The sequence below is a fragment of the Siniperca chuatsi genome, linkage group LG10 (assembly GCF_020085105.1).
Source record: "Siniperca chuatsi isolate FFG_IHB_CAS linkage group LG10, ASM2008510v1, whole genome shotgun sequence".
In the NCBI taxonomy this organism is placed as follows: Eukaryota; Metazoa; Chordata; class Actinopteri; order Centrarchiformes; family Sinipercidae; genus Siniperca; species Siniperca chuatsi.
Window position 1 is genome coordinate 17,965,496 of NC_058051.1, and position 19,943 is coordinate 17,985,438.

At 41.1% G+C, this 19,943-nt stretch overlaps 1 protein-coding gene across 2 annotated transcripts; it reads left to right on the forward strand.

Moving 5' to 3' along the window:
* Positions 1–5,171: 5,171 nt before the first annotated feature.
* Positions 5,172–18,768, forward strand: LOC122882437 (tetraspanin-2-like). 2 transcript variants are annotated; one of them, XM_044209793.1, is made up of 8 exons: positions 5,172–5,432; positions 13,505–13,607; positions 15,561–15,658; positions 15,820–15,894; positions 15,984–16,067; positions 16,199–16,255; positions 16,408–16,460; positions 16,587–18,768. In XM_044209793.1, exons 1-8 carry the CDS (start codon positions 5,364–5,366, stop codon positions 16,597–16,599), a joined length of 552 nt encoding a protein of 183 aa, XP_044065728.1. In that variant the 5' UTR covers positions 5,172–5,363; the 3' UTR covers positions 16,600–18,768. The 2 variants fall into 2 exon arrangements, with proteins under 2 accessions (XP_044065728.1, XP_044065726.1); XM_044209791.1 differs by having other exon boundaries at positions 5,176–5,432; positions 16,408–16,491.
* The last annotated feature ends 1,175 nt before the right edge of the window (positions 18,769–19,943 follow it).

Sequence of the window (19,943 nt, forward strand, 5' to 3'; positions counted from 1 at the left end):
GCCTGGTTTCTTGTGTCAGTTTAAGACAGTGTGGGTGTTCACAAGAGAATTGTCACCCAGCTGTTCCCTTCAACTCTAGGTTGCTTTTTAGCATCTCTCAGCTCATTGTTTTGGTTTTACAGCCCACAATTTCGCTGTTTTGGTTCATTCTCACCACTCTCATCAGCATTGTTTCCAAATGCAATAGTGAAAAGCCCTGATAAACCAACCGTATGGTACCTGCCCAGCACCAAACAGCAGACAGACAAAGTTAGCAACTAGCTGGTGAACATAGTGGAGCATTTAGCAGCTAAAGAGCCAGATATTTCCCTCAGAAGTTGTTGGAGGCCCGACCAGATTAGAAAAGAGAGTGAGTACTGGACTTAAATTCATCAGGTGTCCAGAGACACAACTCCAAATTAATGCCAATGCTGCTCCGTTTCTGCACAATGTGTTAATAGGCAACTATTTGCTAACAAGCTCTCCATATCAACTTTATGAGGTGATAATATGTGATTGTGTTTACCAACATTTTTTGTTTGTTTGTTTTTTTACTTTTCTCTAATATTTGCTGTTTTTCTTGTGAAATAGTTACCTAATTAGTTAGTTAATTTGAATCATTTTTAGGGGCCTAAAGAGGTAAACAGTCTGAGAGGGGGAAATTCAATAGATCTGCTCACAACCCAACATGCACCGTGTAACAAAGGGTCACAAGAAGACTTTGCTTCATAACATTTCACATTTTTCTGAGTTCCCGGTCCATTTTTCACAATTGAGAATGACTTCCGGATGGGAGCCGAAACGTCTTGATTCTGAAAACAGTGTCCAGATGACTACGACTGAAACCTTTTCTACGATAGAACACTCCTGGACGAATGAGGGACTACACTGCTAACATTTCACAAGCACAAAAGTTTGTGAACCACTGCTCCTAACATCCCCAAATCCCAGACTCCCTGAGTGCAAATTTAATTTTAGAAACAGCTTAAAATTACAAGACCAGACATTTAATCATCCTTAGTACTTACGCTTTGCTCTCTATTTCTTCAAACATATTGTTACTACCAGAGGCTGTTCTAAATTTCCGACGACTCATGTCTCTATTGGCACTGCAGCATTATTCCAGGACAGAAGACAGCGGCCAATGGCAGAGCAGGCTCTTCCTAGGGTGAAGGAATGTTCAGCTCTGCATTTTATACCCACAGAGATGGATCGGCATAAGAAAACAAGCACTTTGCAACACATAGTGAAGGTACTTTTAAATTACCACAAACCAACAGACACACGATGAATATGGGGCCTTTGGGGTCTCTGAGGATCTAAGGCCCCCGGGCAGTTGTCTGCTTTGACCGGCTGGTAATTCAGCCTTGTATACTGCAGATTATCTTTTTGTTAGCCAGGGAATGGGTGCCAATCACAGATATCCACAAAAAGATGAGAAGAAGAGCATTTCATCTTCACCAACAAACAAATTCTCTCAGTTTACAGTGGACGTCTCTGACAGGATTTTGCAAGAATATGCTACCCTCTTGTGGTCAAGTTGAAAACTATACCTGATAAATGTTGGTGACAAATGAATAGGATAGGGAAAAGAGGACTGTTACAGAGCTCTCTCTTCTTTGCTCTCTTCTCACTGAAAGCTGAATTCTGCACCTCTCCTCACATCATCACCCTCCCCAGGCGCCAGGCTGTGCTCTCACTCTCACTAATGCTGCTGCTTCACAGATAATACGCGGTGCTATTCAGCTCTGGATGTGTTGCCAGGAAACCTCATTGCAGCAAGGCTGTCTGATCAAAGGTTTTTACAGAAAGTGACCTCAAATAACCTCTCACTTTGGCAGCAGCTGCAAACAGGCGGTGTGGCTCGTTAACCGTTCTCTCTCAGTTTTGCCGCAGTAGCTGTGAAGTTATACAAGACAGTAATCTGCTTGTAAAGAGAGAAAGATGAAGTTGAATTCTGGCTTCTTCACAGACTTATCATAATGTATCCCATCTCTTATACTTTTCCATTGTTTCCAGGTCAAGAAGGCAAACATGTATCTGGATGAATACAGGGAATAAATAGCACTCCCTACCTCCAACAGCTGCTGTTAAAGAGCCATTAAATAAGTCACTAACTTCTCTGTAGCCATTTATAAAACCCTGCATTTGTACTACTCATCTCCCAGTTCATGAATGAAGAACACAGCTGATCAGGTGACTTTTCCCTAAAAATAAATTACCACACAGTCAGTGTGACCAGTAGATGGTGCTATGCTGCCACAGATAGAAGTCTCCTTCACTGCTAAAGTCTCCTGCCAGTTTGTTGTTGTCATAACCAATCAAAGTGTTACGATCACAGCTCAGTTAACATCATTTTCAAAAACATCCTAACAATTCGACTAAGCTTCAGTTTAGTTACAGCTTAATTCACCTCTTGATAGTGTGAGACTATTGCTGACCCTCACAGCTGACAGATATATCATAGTTTGTCATCAATAATGACCTCATAGCTGACGAAAAGGTCCAGGCCCTGACCCAAACATGGGTGTAACAGACAGCAGCTATTAACAACAGCTTTCACTGATCCCACCCATTCAAGAGACAAGGTGAAAAGCAATGAGTGTATTCAAATTCTGAAGATACTTACAACTGCCAACACAACAGTTTCAATTTGTCTGGCTCACAGTTATATTAAATCTGTTCACGGTATCTATTGGCTAAAAGAACAGAGCAATTGACCATGGGCCGGTTAAGTATCATGATGAGCTGTAAAAGTATCTTTTTTTATTTATTTAACCAGGTAAAAAAAAAAAAATGGTGACCTGGCCAAGAATCTAGTCAGCTATTTATTATCTATTTTCATGGAGGTTATGACCTGCACACATTTTTCTTGTTCACATGTTTGGAACCACATAGCAACTGAGCCACCAACAGCCCACAACAACCAACAAGTGGGGACACAGTGGTCTTGTCCCAGTCTTATCAGCCTTTCCTCTTTTAGCACTGCTCTGGTTAGCGTCCAAAATAAACCTTTTTTGTTTTTGCTCTGTCCTCCGCAATTCCCTTAATGAGTCTCACAGCACAAACTTAGCTGCTCTGAGAGTTTTAGACTTTTTAGATTTTTTTGGGACAGACGCATGTGAATGGCTGACAAGAGCTACATGTTGGTAATTATTCACATAAATACATAATCTAGCATTTGTTCTAGCCCTTCTCTCCCTCTCTCTCTGTTATGTCATTCCTGTCTGACTCCTTCCCTCTAGCGTTCAGCTTGGCAGACCACTTTGTTCCTCTATAAGGACATTTTCCAACCAGTGCCTAATTTCCCAGTGATAAAATGAAACTGCTCTTTGGATGTCTGCTCTCCATGGTGGTGGGGAAAATATTTATGTTGAACATGGTTGAACATTGCTGCTGAGTTACATGCTCCCAGTCACCGATGACACTGAGGGAAGAAATCCAGCAGAGGGGCTATAGTAAATTTAGGTTGTGCTTAGCTGGTGCTTTGCACAAGGTTGGACAATGCATTTAGGAATAAGAAGTCAATTGTGCTTTAAATTCAGAGAAATATAAACACTAAAAACTCAGCAATGGTTTAACTTTATCCAGTACTCACGGGTAGAAAGCTTTCAAGTAACCCAATATTGAACATATCACTACTAACTCTAACTAACTGGATACATTTTTTAGTGTGACATTGCCATAAAATGATTTTTTTTCTCAAAGAAATGATGACTTCTGGTGTGATAAAAACATTTTCTTTTCCAGACAATTACTGATTCAAACAGATTTTCATTCCATCTTTCAAGATTAAGTTGAATGATGAGGACAGTCGATGATTAACTTGTATGTACTGAACCTCTTCAACTCATTGCTCCATTACTAAATTTAGCGCCATGGGGAGCAAACAGAAAGAAGCAGAAACTAGTTTATCCAGTCCATCCAGAATTTGTCAACTAGTCTTATTAATAAATGATTAGGCAACTTCCCGGTTTAAAATTCTTGACACGTTTTTGTTCTCCATTTGAGGCTCATATTGCTGTAAGAGGAAAATGCTGTCGTGTAAAAGGAAATTTAGTAAATCCTGTTGTCTAATAATGAGATTACAAAACAAAACAGAGCTTTTTAAGCAACTAATTTCTGTACAGATGCTAGGCTTTCCCTTGTTTACTTGCTGTACGCTATTTGCTCTGTGCGTGAGGTTTGACTTTCTGTCATCAAATAGACTGGTTCCCATACTGCATATGTGAGATACTACAACTGTATAGGAATTATATCCTAGTTGAAAAATATCACAAGGTTACTGTCCATGCTGATGTGGAAAGTTGAATCAGGACAGGGCGTCCTATTTGAACTGGCATCACTGTTTCTTAGTTAAGAGGTTAAAGCACTAACTTGGTCAACTCCTTTATTATTGCTATGGAAGGTGTTTGAGGATAGTAACAAAATATGAAGACAATATACAATGTATGAAACAACAGGAAACGATGATAGGCCTATACACATGTTATGGAATAAATTATATTATATTATATATTATAATATTCCCTTATAAAAATATTTTTGTCACAAAATTAACTTGTCAGCCAAAGTCATGAAAATATCCTATAGCAAAGAATAATTCAACCACAACTACCATAACCCAAATTATATAACAATGCAAATTGCTACTGTGCATGAACAGAAATTGTGGTGTGTAATAACACTAATAATAATAATGATCAGCCCAGACGGAAAGAAAGAAAAGTAGCATATTGATTACATTATCAGACAAGAAAACAACAGGAAACTTAGTAGGTTCTCACATACACAGTTTAAGATTATTACAAACACAAAGGATATCACAGTAATTGTATTTGTTGCCAGTTATGTGCTTGTTTTCTTATTGTGTTGCTAATTATTTTTTCAAGGCATATTTTACCATTTAAGTACTATAAGGTGTCATGAGGTTACAAACTTGTCAAGTATAGAAAGGACATCCTGAACATACGGTGGATATCAGTTTGTAAGTAAATAGTGACTTTTTGTTACAGGGAAAACAACACTTCGGCCAAACATTTGCCAAGTCCCCATCGTGTAGTCTCGGTCCCCCCTTCAGCCCCCCTCTGTATTATTGAAAGGGGCGGTCTGGAAAGAGTTTAAGCGGATCCTGCGGCGTAGTGTGTGCGTGCATGCGCGTGCATGTGCGTGTGTGTTTGTGTGTGTGTGTGAGAGAGAGAGAGAGAGAGAGAGAGAGAGAGAGAGAGAGAGAGAGAGAGAGAGGCTACCGTGACGGCGCTTCTTGATGCACAAGTGTTGTGACCGGGGTGGACCTTTATTGTCACAGTGTGCGCAGCCAAAAACCTACAACCGTCAGAGCATTTTGCGGGGACAAAGGCAAAACACAGAGACATCCAACCGAAATGGGGAAGGTGGAAGGAGGAATGAAATGTGTGAAATACCTTTTGTTCGTGTTCAACTTTACATTCTGGGTAAGTGCATGTTCGGTGCTGTGCTGTGTGGCGATGAGATGTAAACTGTGCGTAAATGAACACGGAGCAAGTGCAGCAGTGCGGACTGCTCACTCCACACAGCTGACTTTCACACCCACGTGTTATTTAGCGTGTTAGTAACGATGCTGTTCACAGTTTTCGCATTTATCCGCTTGTCGGACTCTTGTATGCTTTATTTAGTTGCAGTCCGGCGTGGGTTTAATCTGCGTGGCGCGGAAAGGGTGACAGCCAGAGGTTTTTAGTTTTGGCTCACCGGGCTCAAATCAGATTTTCCACAGAGGAAAAACCCGCCCCCTTTTTCCCGGGATAGCGTGTTTTTGAAAGGAAGACTGAATGAAAAGCCAGAGAGGGAGACAGATTGAGAGACAGCATGGAAAACAAACTCAGCAGTTGGCTCCCTGCGCCACATAGCTTCATTAACAAAAGGTGCAGAGCTGATTGATAAACTGAAGTTACAACCACCCTGGGGCACAAGGTCCCCCAACTGCTTCCTCTTCTAAATTTTTAAAAAGCAGCACTTGGGCACTCAAGAGAGTCACTTTATCCAAGACAAACTGTCAGGTGGATGTTAAAGGTGTGTGTGTGTGTGTGTGTTGCACACATGCTTTCCACATGTGTCTTCATAAACCCTGACACCCTCATTAAATTCCTTTCATAGTGCATGCTATAAATGAACACACTAATTTCAAGTCTAGAGGAAGTTATTGTGTGTGTGTGTGTGTGTGAAGGCGCACTTTGGCCTATGTGTGCCACCGTTCTCACTTCTCAGAGGGGACGTTCCTTTGTGTGTGTGTGTGTGAGAGAGAGAGAGAGAGAGAGATTTTCCAACAAGCATCTGTGGAGTGGATCAGGCGGTGAGTGCAGCGTGAATGGAGCCATTGTGACAGCGGGACAATAGCATAACTTCAGTCTGCTGCCCCTGCCTGGCTAAGCAGCTGAGCCTGCCAGAGCCCTAAACGCAGCAGCCCCACTATTAAGTGGTTCTAACTCCTCTTAGCACTATCCCCACACCCAGGATGGGTGTGGCTGTTGCTGAAATCTCCTTTTGATGCATCTGAGTGTGGACACATGCAGAGACAGAGAGGTGAGATGGCGAGAGAGACGACAGACAGGTGGAGAAAGAGGATGGGTGATTGCCTGACAGACAAGCGTGAATGTTCAATGAGAAAAGAAAAATAGAGAAAGTAACAAATGAGATAGGGGAGAAAAAGATCATTGGGAGATTGAGAGGGATATTTATGTGCTTGTGTGCATGCTCACATGACAAAAGAGCGACAGTTGGCATGAACTTGACCCAGATAAAGATAAAAACTAAATCAGTATGAGGATTTCAGGATATTCTGTGGATGTCCGCTGTCTGCGCATGTGTTACAAGTCATACAGGATCGCAGAAACACCTAAACAGATGCTCCTCCACTTTTTGGTTGCTCACTCCTGCATACGAGTTCTCCACATTCCCTGTGCTCTTTCAGCTACAGATGAACAGTGATCACCCTCCATTCATAATCACAGCATCCCAATCCCCCCCCCGGGCTGCAGCCCCCACTGTTGATGTTGGAGTGAGAGATGATGAGACGAGTGTGTGTGATGAGAGCCGGTGGAGGAGGGGCAGATATGTTTCCCTTCAAATCCCCCAATGAGCCCTGAGCGGACGGCAGAGCAGAGACTGGCCGGTGGCTCTTCTGTTGGCCAGGCTGTGGAGCTGAATGTTGTCAGCAGATGGGAGCTGTGAGACGTACTGACACTTTAAACACAAAAATGAAATAGTTTTTACCTGAGGGATGAAGAGTGTCATACACTTAGTTAATGACCTCTGATGACACACTCAAAACACGGTCATCAATCAATTCTTACAAAGTGTCTCTGTGTTTATAAATCTCTCTGACTCCATGTCACAGCATCATGATGTAGTGAGATTCCTGCAGGGCTGCATTACTAAACTGTCGTTAATATAATGCAGACCAAGCTCTTGTATATATTACACCAATAGCTGCAAATACAAAAGCTTGCAACAGAACATCAATACCTTGCTGGCTTGTCTGGCCTGTGTTTATGTGCTATAGTTCACTGACTGCCCTATTTAGTCAAAAATGAAGCCTGTGAGGTAAACAGTGTGGGGCAAACATTGCTTCATAATGATGTGTGTGTGAAATGTGCAGCACAAAGCTTCTTTCCCACAGATATTCCTCCAGTGTTCTTCCTCCTCATCAAAAACAACTGATATGACACGTTTTGGTAGTGTTCTGATTCCTGTTGCCTTAATTATTAAAACAATGTCTTTGTCCATCTGCATAGCTCTTCATCTTGAAAAGGCCACACCAGTGTTTCTGTTTGTTTTCTCCATTGCTTGAATTGTTTCAGACTGTTCCATTCTTTTCTGCTGGTCAAACAACAACACTGCATGCCACATGGAAGGGATTTTTGTTGTTGTTTTCATTTATTTCTGTAAATTTGCAGTCAATAACCACACAGCTCCTCTTCTTCATGAGTATGACGTCTAAGGCAGTGAACATGGCAGCCTTCTTCATTCTGCACTATGCTTATTAAAATAGTTGCCATTAAATGGTTTCTGTCTTAATCTGCATTATGTAAAACATGCATAGTAAATAGTATATTATAACTATACTTTTTTGCCCAAACACATTTACATAGTTTAAAAAATTATACACAATTTATTCTACTTTAATAACTGGGTTAGCCTAACTGAAAATGAAAGAGAACAGGAGAGAAAAGATGTAGAGAAATGTGTAGAAAGTGAAAGACCCTGGTAGGTAAAGTCCCAAACTTTTTATAAAATTAAATAAGCAGTGATATAATTCAAAACGAGTGGAACATTTTTTATGTACATTTACAAAAAGAACTATTGCTATATTGTCATGTAATTTAATGATGAATGTCAATCTTTCTGTATGTGTTATGACTTGACTAGAAGTCTTAATGGCATGGCCAAAAGCTTTTGACACTATAAACCATTAAATTCTGTTGTCCAAATTAAAGGTAAGGGTTTTTCTTTTCGTCTTACCTCTCTGGGGGAATGGTATCTTACTTTCTGTGATGAAACCTGTGACTAGCGGTGTCCACCAAGGCAGTGTCCTGGGTCCCTTGTTGTTGTCTGGTACAGGGCCACTTTGATTATGCTTGTATTTCCTGGATGGATGACTTATCAAAGGTGTGGGTAATAAATAACAGGCATCATTTTAGGTTTCTATGGAATCCAGAGCTGCACATATCAAGCTAAATATGGTACATAGGGAGTAATTAACTACCTTGCAAATTACATACAACAGTACAGGGTCTATGTAGCTGATGTTATTAGATTCAATAGGACGATTGGCAGGAGGTTCAGATTTATGTTAAAAAGCGGGTTTATTGTTGCAATTACTTGTTTTTGTTTGATGCTGCCACATCATATGTAACAATGTTTTATATTTGTTATTTATATTTATATATATATATATATATATAAAAAAACTTTGTCCTTCACCCTCCGCGGGTGGTCTCGTCCTTCGAGCTCGGGTCCTCTACCAGAGGCCTGGGAGCTTGAGGGTTCTGCGCAGTATCTTTGCTGTTCCCAGTACTGCACTCTTCTGGACCGAGATGTCTGGTGTTCTTCCAGGGATCTGCTGTAGCCACTCCTCCAGTTTGGGGGTCACTGCCCTGAGTGCTCCGATGACCACGGGTACCACTGTTGCCTTCACCTTCCAGGCCTTTTCCAGCTCTTCTCTGAGCCCTTGGTACTTCTCTAATTTCTCATGTTCCTTTTTCCTGATGTTGCCATCACTTGGTATTGCCACGTCAACCACAACGGCTTTCCTCTGCTGTTTGTCAACCACCACGATGTCAGGCTGGTTTGCCATTACCATTCTGTCAGTCTGGATCTGGAAGTCCCACAGGATCTTGGCTCGGTCATTCTCTACCACCTTTGGAGGTGTTCCCCACTTTGACCTCGGGGTTTCCAGTCCATACTCAGTGCAGATGTTCCTGTACACTATGCCAGCTACTTGGTTATGGCGCTCCATGTATGCTTTTCCTGCCAGCATCTTACACCCTGCAGTTATGTGCTGGATTGTCTCAGGGGCCTCTTTGCACAGCCTACACCTTGGGTCTTGTCTGGTGTGGTAGATCTGGGCCTCTATTGCTCTGGTGCTCAGGGCCTGCTCCTGTGCAGCCATGATGAGTGCCTCTGTGCTGTCCTTCAATCCAGCCCGCTCTAGCCATTGGTAGGACTTCTTGATATCAGCCACTTCACTTATGTTCCGGTGGTACATCCCGTTTAGGGGTTTGTCCTCCCATGATGGTCCTTCCTCCAGCACGTCTTCCTCTGTTCCCCATTGCCTGAGACATTCCCTGAGCACGTCATCTGTTGGGGCCTTATCTTGGATGTACTTGTGGATCTTGGATGTTTCATCCTGGATAGTGGCTCTCACACTCACTAGTCCACGGCCACCTTCCTTACGGCTAGCGTACAGTCTCAGGGTGCAGGATTTGGGATGGAACCCTCCATGCATGGTGAGGAGCTTTCGCGTCTTAACGTCTGTGGTCTGTATCTCTTCCTTTGGCCACCTTATTATTCCTGCAGGGTATCTGATCACTGGTAGGGCATAGCTGTTAGGACAACAAATTCATGTCTTGGACTTTATTGTCCATAACAAACAGCTGAGATGTAGTTCTGTTTTCATTGTCAAATAATCTAAACTAATCTAATGAGCTAAATTTAAGAAATATTTTTAAAGCAATAAAGTAAGATCAGAAAGATTAACAGACTGATTTCTCTATTGTCAGAAATCGTTTCACTTTCAAAATTGACACACAGTGTGGAGATTGATTTTTTTCTTTTCAGATTTTGTCCATAACCCTCCACAGGCATTATGTAGAAGAGGTGTCCAACATTTTGAAGATTTCTGGTAACATGCACTGACTTTAAAATCAATTGACACAAAATATTGCCCCAATATTCCACCCTACAAACACATTTGTTTGTGTTGTGGAGGTTCATGTGTGCCATTACACTCCCCACCCTCACACTGTGGCAGAGTACAATGGGGATTTACTCCACCCGTAATTTTCTCACTCCTATTCACACTTTCCTTCTGCCCATCATTTTTAATATGCACTTGCATCTGTTTTTCCAAACATATGCCAGACAGAAGACTATTTTTGACAAGCTTAAATCACTCACCAATTACTGTTGGAGTTAAAGAATCAGTTTACTTTGTTTTAATTTACAATAAGCCAATTTTTTCCACTTAAAATAAGCCTAACCTAGAAAGTGGATAATGCCACAGACTGTCTCTGACCAAGACCACAGCCCTGTGTCAGCTCAGCCCCTGTTCTCATGGAAATTCCCCTCACAGAAACACTATTTAACTGCACCGTTAAAAAGTAGGTCTTACACTGTAAAAGAACCTCAATAAAGCTTCGACAGAGAGATTTCCACCCCCATCTAGAAATATCCAGACATTCAAACTATCCTAAGAGATGTTAAGACAGAAAGAGTGTTTTGTGTTTTAAAGAAATATAGGCTATACAGGAGGACACACAGAGTTTTAACTTTTCTCTCAACAAGATGCTTCTGTAGCCTGTGTCCCCAGGCAAAGATAAAAGTGATGGGACGTATAACAGCTTATTCTCTCTTTTCCTCTCCTTTCCCTCATTCATTCTCTCTTTCATTGTGTCTGTTTCCCTCCTATTGTGTGCCAAAGCGTATAGTCACATGGAGACAGTGGGTCTTTGTCCTTTGGGTGAGGTTGCGAGGGAGGGGGCGGGATGATGTGGGGCAGAGGATACATGGAGATAAGTCAGGGGGCGGGGTGGTAGATCCTGGAGGTAGAGAGGCCGGGAGAAGGGTGGGGTATGTCTGGTGTCAGACGGGGTAATGATGGCAGACAAAGTGGTGGGGGGTAAAGCAGGGAGGTACGTAAGCAGTGGGGTTAATGGGACCTTTGGGATAGTCAGGCTCATGAGTACCAGAGTTGAGAATGTACTTAGCACGTCGGCTACTGACTGCAGTGTTGATGTAGCCCCTCTGTTCTAAAATGAGACCTTTCAGTGTGGTATCCATCTATGCATCTGGTTTTGAAAAGGCTTTTAAATGTAGCCATAATAGTAATGAGGTTTGGATGAGCACTGAGCTCTTTTCAATTGTGAAACAACCACCTGCTCCTCCATACAGCACTTAACAACATCTAGTTTGAGATAACACCAGCTCTTAGCACTGTGTGTATATCCGCATGATTCAGTGCTCACCTCACACCTCCAACAACACCATCGCACCATCAGGTGTTCCGACAAATACCAGTGTTAAATAGATCCAGAGGCCCTCTCTGCACTAATCCAGCCTGGTTCAGTAAGTCTACATGTCTACAGTGTTCACTTCACTGTGCTTTATCACTTTGGATCTGCTAATCCTGAAACCCCAAGAGCTCAGCTGTCCCATACATCACCACGCATGACACACAAATCCTCAGTTTGGGAGGAGGCCGGCTTCCCAGCACCTGTCCTATTCCGATGCTTTACAACTGAGCTACTGGCTTTACTTCAGACCAACACCATAAAATATAACCTGTGGACCTGAAGTGCAGGAGGAGATGAGTGTAGACAGTGAGGACGAGGCTGATATCCAGAAGATAAAAGATGAAAGAGGTGAAACAAGAGCAATTGCAGAATAAGAAAAAGGCAGAGTAGATTTGGTAAACAAGAGGTCACAAAGTAAAATGATAGAAGATGCAGAGATGGAACTGTTTTGTTTTTGCCTGAACTTGGCAACAGGGTTGGTTTCTCTAAATAAATTCACTTAACAGAGCTCGAGGACACAGAAACAAACAGTCACACAAACACTGGTCTACCTAAATTCTCAGAACTAGGACACAGAGAGACCATGTGACAAGCACTCCGAAATACTCTCCATTTAGACAAATCATTGTATTTCTCTGTGCACATACACACACACATAGACACTGTTGTTTTGAAGCTCGGCTCAGAAGGTTTTTAAACTGGATTATCCTCAGGGGGCATGGGCTCAGTGATCATTAAAACCTCTCAGTATTGATCTGTCAGTGGAGCGCCCACCACAGTGTCTGCCTCTGAGAGCATCTCAGATCTCAGAAAAAAAGTATTTACTTCAAGTTCTTCTGGCCACTTAGAGAATAAAAGTTTTTTACTGTAGTCAGTTTGCCCCAAAGCAAGAGCATTGCAGGGAGTATGATTTCAGTCAGTGTATACTGATGGTGGTTTAGATGAAGGAAAATATGAGCAACATGTAACCACATTTTCAAACAAACAGGAGAGCCTGTTAAAGCTCAAGGTGCCACACTGCTGGCTGTAGCCAAGCTACGGTCATTTTCTCCCTACTGGGAAGCCAAATATCGCGAATGGGTGTTTCAGAGTTACATAAGTTACATTTTGCTGGGATCTATTGGCTAAGAACGCTTAAATAATCCACCCACGATGTAGACAGATATTGAGACCTATTGTTTTGACAGAAAATATTCAATTTTTAGCCTAACTAACTAATGAAATTATACTTCTGTTGCAAAGGGTGGAGGGCCGGAGTGGAAACTCCACAGCACCATTTTTTTTAATGTGGAAAATCACATTCAAGGAGAGCAAAAGAACAAGCCCTCTGAAGGCCTGAAAAACATGCACTTCCACTGTTGTGCTTCAGATGAAAAGATTGTTGTGTTTGTGATGAATGCTGAAACCAAAGTACAGCAATGATGTCAGATCCAAAGCCAGGATAGAAATGATAAGAGAAACATGCTTCATTATGAAATGCATAACAGAAAATTGATTTTCTACTTTATAGTTACTGACTGTGTTTCTCAAAATAAGGATTGTTTGCAATGATTATTACATCTTTAAAAGGAAAAGGAGCATGAGAGAAGACTAGTTAGGGAATACAGTTGGTATTTATTAGTGTTCAGTTACAATTAAAGCCATGAGTCTGGACAGCACATGACTGTGGACCACTTGTCCACAGTGTTTTCTTTGCATTTTCTTCAGAAATAAGTATTCGTATGTACCAAAAGCTTTCTTTTCATCTCTCTCTGCAGTTGATGGGATCCTTTGTTCTGGCAGTGGGACTGTGGCTTCGTTTTGACCCAGAAACTGTGTCTCTGCTCAATGGTGATAAGGCTCCAGACACTTTCTTCATTGGTGAGTACCATAGCACACCTCTGCTAATCTCCACAGCCAATAGGTGTGTAACAATATGCTGTAACACACTGAATCAATTCATGTGTTGAACAATTAATTAAATATCTGCTGTTGTTGTTGCAAGAAGGAAGGAAAGTTCAGTTGTTTCACTCTGAAAATGTATCATATCATGACACCACTGTTTCTTTTCAAATCAAACCAAGAATTTTGCAAATTGCAAACGTGATATTTCATAGCAGTCCGTTGAAAGTGGCATCTAATATGATAATATAATAATATCTATTTTTTAAACATGCTGCACACATACACATATGTACCACATACATATCAAAATGCCATGTTCCTCTCATCTTTGTCATTCTCAGTCTGGAGAGGGGCTTTAAAATTGTTTATTGACATGTTTCATTGCAACTCCCTTTGCCTGTGAATAAATGTCTGTCTCTGTGTGAGAGGGTATATTCCTACCACAGGCTTCCCACCATGCACAGACACACACAAATACACACCCCACAAGCACATATAAAAGTCCTAACCACCCTTCAGTCAGTCACCCTGCCCAGATGGAAAGAGAGTGTGGGGACAGTTAAAAAGGCATATGGAAGAGGACCATCATAGAAACAGATGGGGATCCATGGCAAAGATTTGAAAGAAAAACAAGATGGGAAGTCAAATGACATGACAGTGCAGAATCGGCAAGAGGAGGAGAGAGAGGTTTTTAGCTGTCCCATTTACAGCTACCCTTCTCCCACTCTCTGCAATCAGTGTGATACTTATGATAATGTCAGTTATTTTAACAGCCTCCAGACTAAACTGTTCTCTTCCTGATGGGTACTTTATTTGCTTCTCTGAAGCCAGTTTAGGACTGATAAGGTTGTGCAAATTGCAGATTTTCTGCAAGGTATGTCATCACTTCTTCCTGTGTGTATGTGTGTGGACTAAAACTCAGATGTCCATGTGGTTTGACAGTGGATAGGTGGCCTCTGTCAGGTCCTCTGAGAGTATAGTGCTACACATGGCTTTGACAGTGAGAGCGCTGTCCCCACAGACACAGCTGAGAGCGCTCAACAGTTGCTATGCCTCGTTCCCATGGCATCAAACCCTCAAAAAACGTCTCTTTTCTTTGTACTTTGAAATGACGTATTGTAAGAAAATGAGAACAACTTCAGTCTAAGAGCTAAAGGGAAAACCAATGCAGTGTTCTGCTGAAACCAAAGTAGAGAAACAGCGTCTCTTTCAGTTTGTGAATTCAGCAACATCACTTATCCCCAGTTAAAAGCTGATCAGCATCTCCCTCCTAACAACAAATGAAATCATGCACCCAACTCAATTATTGTATCACATAAATCTTTTTGTTGACCCACTGGGATCCTATGAACTGTCTTCCTCTCTCGTTCCCACCTGAGCCCACATCACCTGGGGGCTGATGCGTCTTCTCTCACCCCGTCCTCTGCAGAGTTGTCGCATAGCAACAGACCCATCTTAAAGCTCCCCCTAAATCAGGCTCTTGCCAACAAGGCTATTTACGAGGCATCTCACATGAGGACACTATTAAAATGCAGAATAAAAGTGGGTCCACTCCTAAAAAAGGATCTGACAGATAACTTTGTTGCCATTTGCTCAGCTGACCACAGCAATAGTACAGTCTGAAATGTTAAATACCACTGTCTGATTGCTCTGCTTGGCACTATGCTGCTCCCTGGTGGTGACCCGGCAAATTAAAATTTGCCAAATGAACTAGCTAGGAAAAGCTGAGCATGTTAACAGAGATGTAGTGAATGCATCTTTTTAGGCTTTTTAGGCTGATATATCTTAATTATGTTGATGAATAGAATATATTAAATGTAATTCTGATGGTTGTTTGCCTCATGACTAAAGGTCTTATTTATCTGCCTTTTTGTTTACCATTGCATCATTGCATATAAGTGATCAATTTCCTTTTCTCTGTCCCTCTAGGCGTGTATATCCTGATAGGTGCTGGCAGTCTGGTGATGTTGGTTGGTTTCTTTGGCTGCTGTGGAGCTGTTCGGGAATCTCAATGCCTGCTGGGTTCAGTGAGTACACATGCATCCAAACACAAGAGCAAAAACAGAAGTGAAATGTTTGTCTATAAAATTTTCAATAAAATTCCCAATAGTCGGAAAATACCTTTTAAGCAGGCATATATTTCACCTATAACCCATTTCCAAGTACACTCATCTGTGGATTTTTTCAGTTCTTTGCCTGTCTGTTGATCATCTTTGGAGCTGAGGTGGCAGCAGGGGTCTTTGGATTCTTAAACAAAGACAAGGTATATTTATTGTTTTACAGGTTGAGTAGTGCAATGAGTGTGATAAATCCCAGCAGCACCACGTCATTCACTTGTCCTCTCACACTCAGATTATCGAAGATGTTCAGAACTTCTATGCAACAACCTACAATGAAAACGATAATGGCACATTGATCATCTCGTACCAGAAAGTAGTAAGTACAAAATAAAATATTTAGGGTAACATTATGTTCTTAATGCAGAAAAATAGCATATTAAAAGCTTTTTTTAAAGCTTTGCTTACACATATGTTTCCATCATATAATGGGTTTTTTCCCACATTCAGTTGAACTGTTGTGGAACCAAAGTAAGCCCCTGCCCTGAGCCCAAACCAGATACTAAGGTAAGATATGTCAGACAGAAGCTTTAGCTTCACATGGAAATTAAATTCTGCCCCATTTGTTGTCTAATGAATGAGTCATAGTCGTGCTATACAGATCTTCCTGGTTCATTACAACTTGACACTGCTTGACTCCTCTTATCCTTGGTCTGCAGGACTGTGAGACAGGCATCAAGGACTTCTTCAACAGTAAACTCTACATCATTGGGTACGTGGGCATCGGCATCGCTGGAGTCATGGTGAGGCAGGACCTAAGAAGAGTCGAAAACATACACAAATACACACTTTTGTGAGTGAGAATGATTTTATTTAAAATCTGTTTTCCTCTCAACAGATCATTGGGATGATCTTCAGTATGGTGCTCTGTTGTGCCATTCGCAACAGCAGGGAGGTCATTTAAACTGGATCCTTGACCCCTCCTGTACCCAGCCCCGAAAGACTGTACAGCCTTCAGATCAAATGTCAACCTCTGTCTAGTATCCATCCAGGGACCCGGGAAATAGGCCATGTTCAAAAAATTCCTTCCCACTATGGTGCTCAACCCAGCTCTCCTGGCCTGATCTTCCTCTATTTTCTCTGAATTGTTCTTTATTTATTTGCAAAGTAGCATGCCCTATGTTTCATAACACTCTGATAAGACTTACACCATTCACATATCCAGTGAGAACAGTATAATTTCTGATGTTGACCCGACAATCTGTCAAATAGTTATTTTCCTCATGGCCATTTGGCTACCACTACAAATTTTAACCCACATACTGTCGCAGTAGTGTCAATGCTTTTTCACACAGCCTTGACACTGACCCCTTGGCTGTGGGAAACTTTAGCTCAAGAGAGCAATTTGAGGTGAAAGTAACTGAGTTTGCTTATCTCTGCACACAAATTAACACACGTGAGACCAAGAGAGGGAATGACCAGTGAATGCTTCGAGAATGCATCCATTGTGCAGCCCCAGCACTCATACAGAATGCACATGCTGTGAACTGTACAATTAACATAGATTGTTCTGTACCAGAAAAATCTGCAATTATCTTAAAGGAATAGGTCAACATTTCAGGCAATACGCTTATTCACTTTCTTGCCAAGAGTTAGATTAGAAGATTGATAGCACTCTCGTTTTTTACTCTCGTAAACACACCAGCTGAACCACAAACCAAATTCCCTCTTTGTCAGAAAGGAAAAGCTCCTCGTCTGTTTGGCAGAGTGATCAGGGAACATAAAAACCACTTTCTACCTTTTCTGTGTTAATAGATATGCTCTCTTAAATAAGAGAGTACCCTTGAGTCTCTGTTGACTGTATGTCAAGAAGATCATGTAGACATGTTTACAGGCTAAACATATACTAGCCGGTCAACCGAGAATAGGCACTGGGGATGTGAAATTCAGTTATCCAAGCTAGGCCTTTGATCTCTTCCCACTTCCATCTTTTTTCCCCTGTGTGTCTTAAAAGTACATCGCCCCACAACAAAACAAAAACTGAGAAACGACCCCAGTATTTCTCTCAACCCTAGCAGATAAGAAGGTTGAATAAATGGAAGTGGATTTAACCACATCCAGGTTAAATCAGGCCCCTGTTAATTGTGTAGTTCTTGTTTATTCTAATTGTCAGGACTCGTAAATATGTAAATATGTGTTTTCCTGTAGTTGTACATGATTTGTAGCTGATGTGATACTATTTAACATACTGTGTGTAGACAGAGGCTTGCAGTAGTTGTACAGCGTTGTAGTCATGACAGTGTTTGCAATAGTCAAAGCAAATCCACACAACTAAAACAGCTTCTTAACGTGCCTTTCTTTGATAACGAGCTGTTTTTGAACAACAGGCTGTCTGAAAGTAGCAAAAGTGTACATATGTTTGTAGAGTTGGAGTGCAATTAATTGTCACACACATTCGACGAGTAGCACATATGGCTCAACTTTCTATTATTGTTTTGGTTGTTTTTTTAAAATGTCGCACTCAACTGTGTCATCTCTGCCAAGAGAGCTGAATGGCTGAAAACAACTATTTCTCTGCCAACTACTTCAAAAGCCTCTTGGTACTAAAAAAAAACTCTTAAAAACTCACTTAAAACAATGATCTTAATGTTGATTATGTCCAAATGATCAAGCTATTTGGAACACAAACCCTGATCAATGTTGCTTTCATTTTTTTAGTTTTACATTTCAGTGTAATGAGACACAAGTGAGGAGACAACAAAGGCTTACTTACCACTTAAGGCTGTTGGGATGCCAATAGGAAGTGTTTACTCTGAGGAGTGAGGCGACACAACAGAGTCACTAGGCTGTCACTTCAGAGGCTCTGTGGAGTTAAAATAGAATGAACTGGGAACAGTTTAGCGCAACTCAATCCACAAAGCTGTTGTTGTGTTATATTTGTTTGAGCAAATCTGGAGATGTAATGACACTGTGTACACAGTCGAGCCTTTCGTAGTTGGTTGTGTGTTAATTTATTTTAATACCATTCCAGGCTTCTCAGGAAGATAGGTGTTTGAAGTTTAATAAATCTTTTAAAGTTTTACAGTTTCCTGTTATGTATTTCACCACAGAGGTGTACATGTTCTGATATTATCAGTTTATAGTTATTTCCTGTTGTATTAAAATCTGGTAATCTGTCACAGGTACTGACACAAGATCAGATTAGTAATTAGTAAAGTGATGTGACATGGCCTCTTCCAGGGGCCTTTACCAAGTAGCATGTTTACTGGGTAATATGGATGACTTTACTGATAAAAAGAGAGGTCTTTTTAAATCAATTTATGTTCCAGATTTGAGGGAGTTGTGGGTTTTACTCAGTAAACTTGTCCAGATAACTCAGGAAACCTGCTTTTTGGAAAAGGTTAAAGGTGGGGTGCTTGGCAAAAAAAAAAAACAGACTCATGTATTTGAGAAAAGCTTTTGACTTTTTTTGCTTTTTAATAAGAGTACTTTGTATATACGTTTCTGATTCAGACAAGTCACTTTATATGGGATTTTTCTATATTTAATAACTTGTTAAATCTCTTAATCATGATATCAGCATCAGACTCCACCATTACACACACAGCCTTAGTCACATACTCCACTTGCTGCATAGTTTCAGGCCCTGAAAATATACCAGTCCAAACCCAAGTCCAAGTCCACACAGTTCCAGTCCTTTCCAGCACTGTAATACAACCTCCACACCTCGCCAAATGTAATTTATACAGGCTGATGCTTTCATCAGATCTTGTGTGAATATGGTATGAGTTAATCACAGAATGTGCAGTTGCAACATTTTTTTAAAAAAGGCATAAAATGAATTCTTCTCCTTTTAAGTAGGGAAAAAAGCATTTTTTTCTATTCTTTGTAACACAAACTTAAAGATGTATCCCCCCCATCTATCAGTTAAATATGTAGTAGATTTCCAAATGTAACAGTGTATATTATAGTTGTAGGTATACATTTAGAAGGAATCAGGTGATCCCCAGGAAAGCCAGTAATAATTGGCTGTAGCACATAAATATATGTGGAGTAGTGTGCTAGAGGTATAAGAATGAGTTATATTTAAGCAAAGCATGGCTTTAATGCAGCTTGTGAAGATTGTGGCTGATTGTATTTGATATCCCCTGTGATTAAGTGGGTTTTCAGGTTTAGTCGCATGAGTGTCATGTCAAGAGTCGTGTCACCTTTCTGCACATGAGCGTAAAGGACAGCTGACTATTTAGTTGAGGGG

What these genes read in the sequence shown, in the direction of transcription:
- LOC122882437 (XM_044209791.1), top strand. Translation starts at nt 5,364, where the DNA reads ATGGGGAAGGTGGAAGGAGGAATGAAATGTGTGAAATACCTTTTGTTC. An exon ending in GATTCTTAAACAAAGACAAG is followed by an intron (nt 15,895 to 15,983) that starts GTATATTTATTG and finishes TCTCACACTCAG; the next exon opens with ATTATCGAAGATGTTCAGAA. An exon ending in TCGGCATCGCTGGAGTCATG is followed by an intron (nt 16,492 to 16,586) that starts GTGAGGCAGGAC and finishes TCCTCTCAACAG; the next exon opens with ATCATTGGGATGATCTTCAG.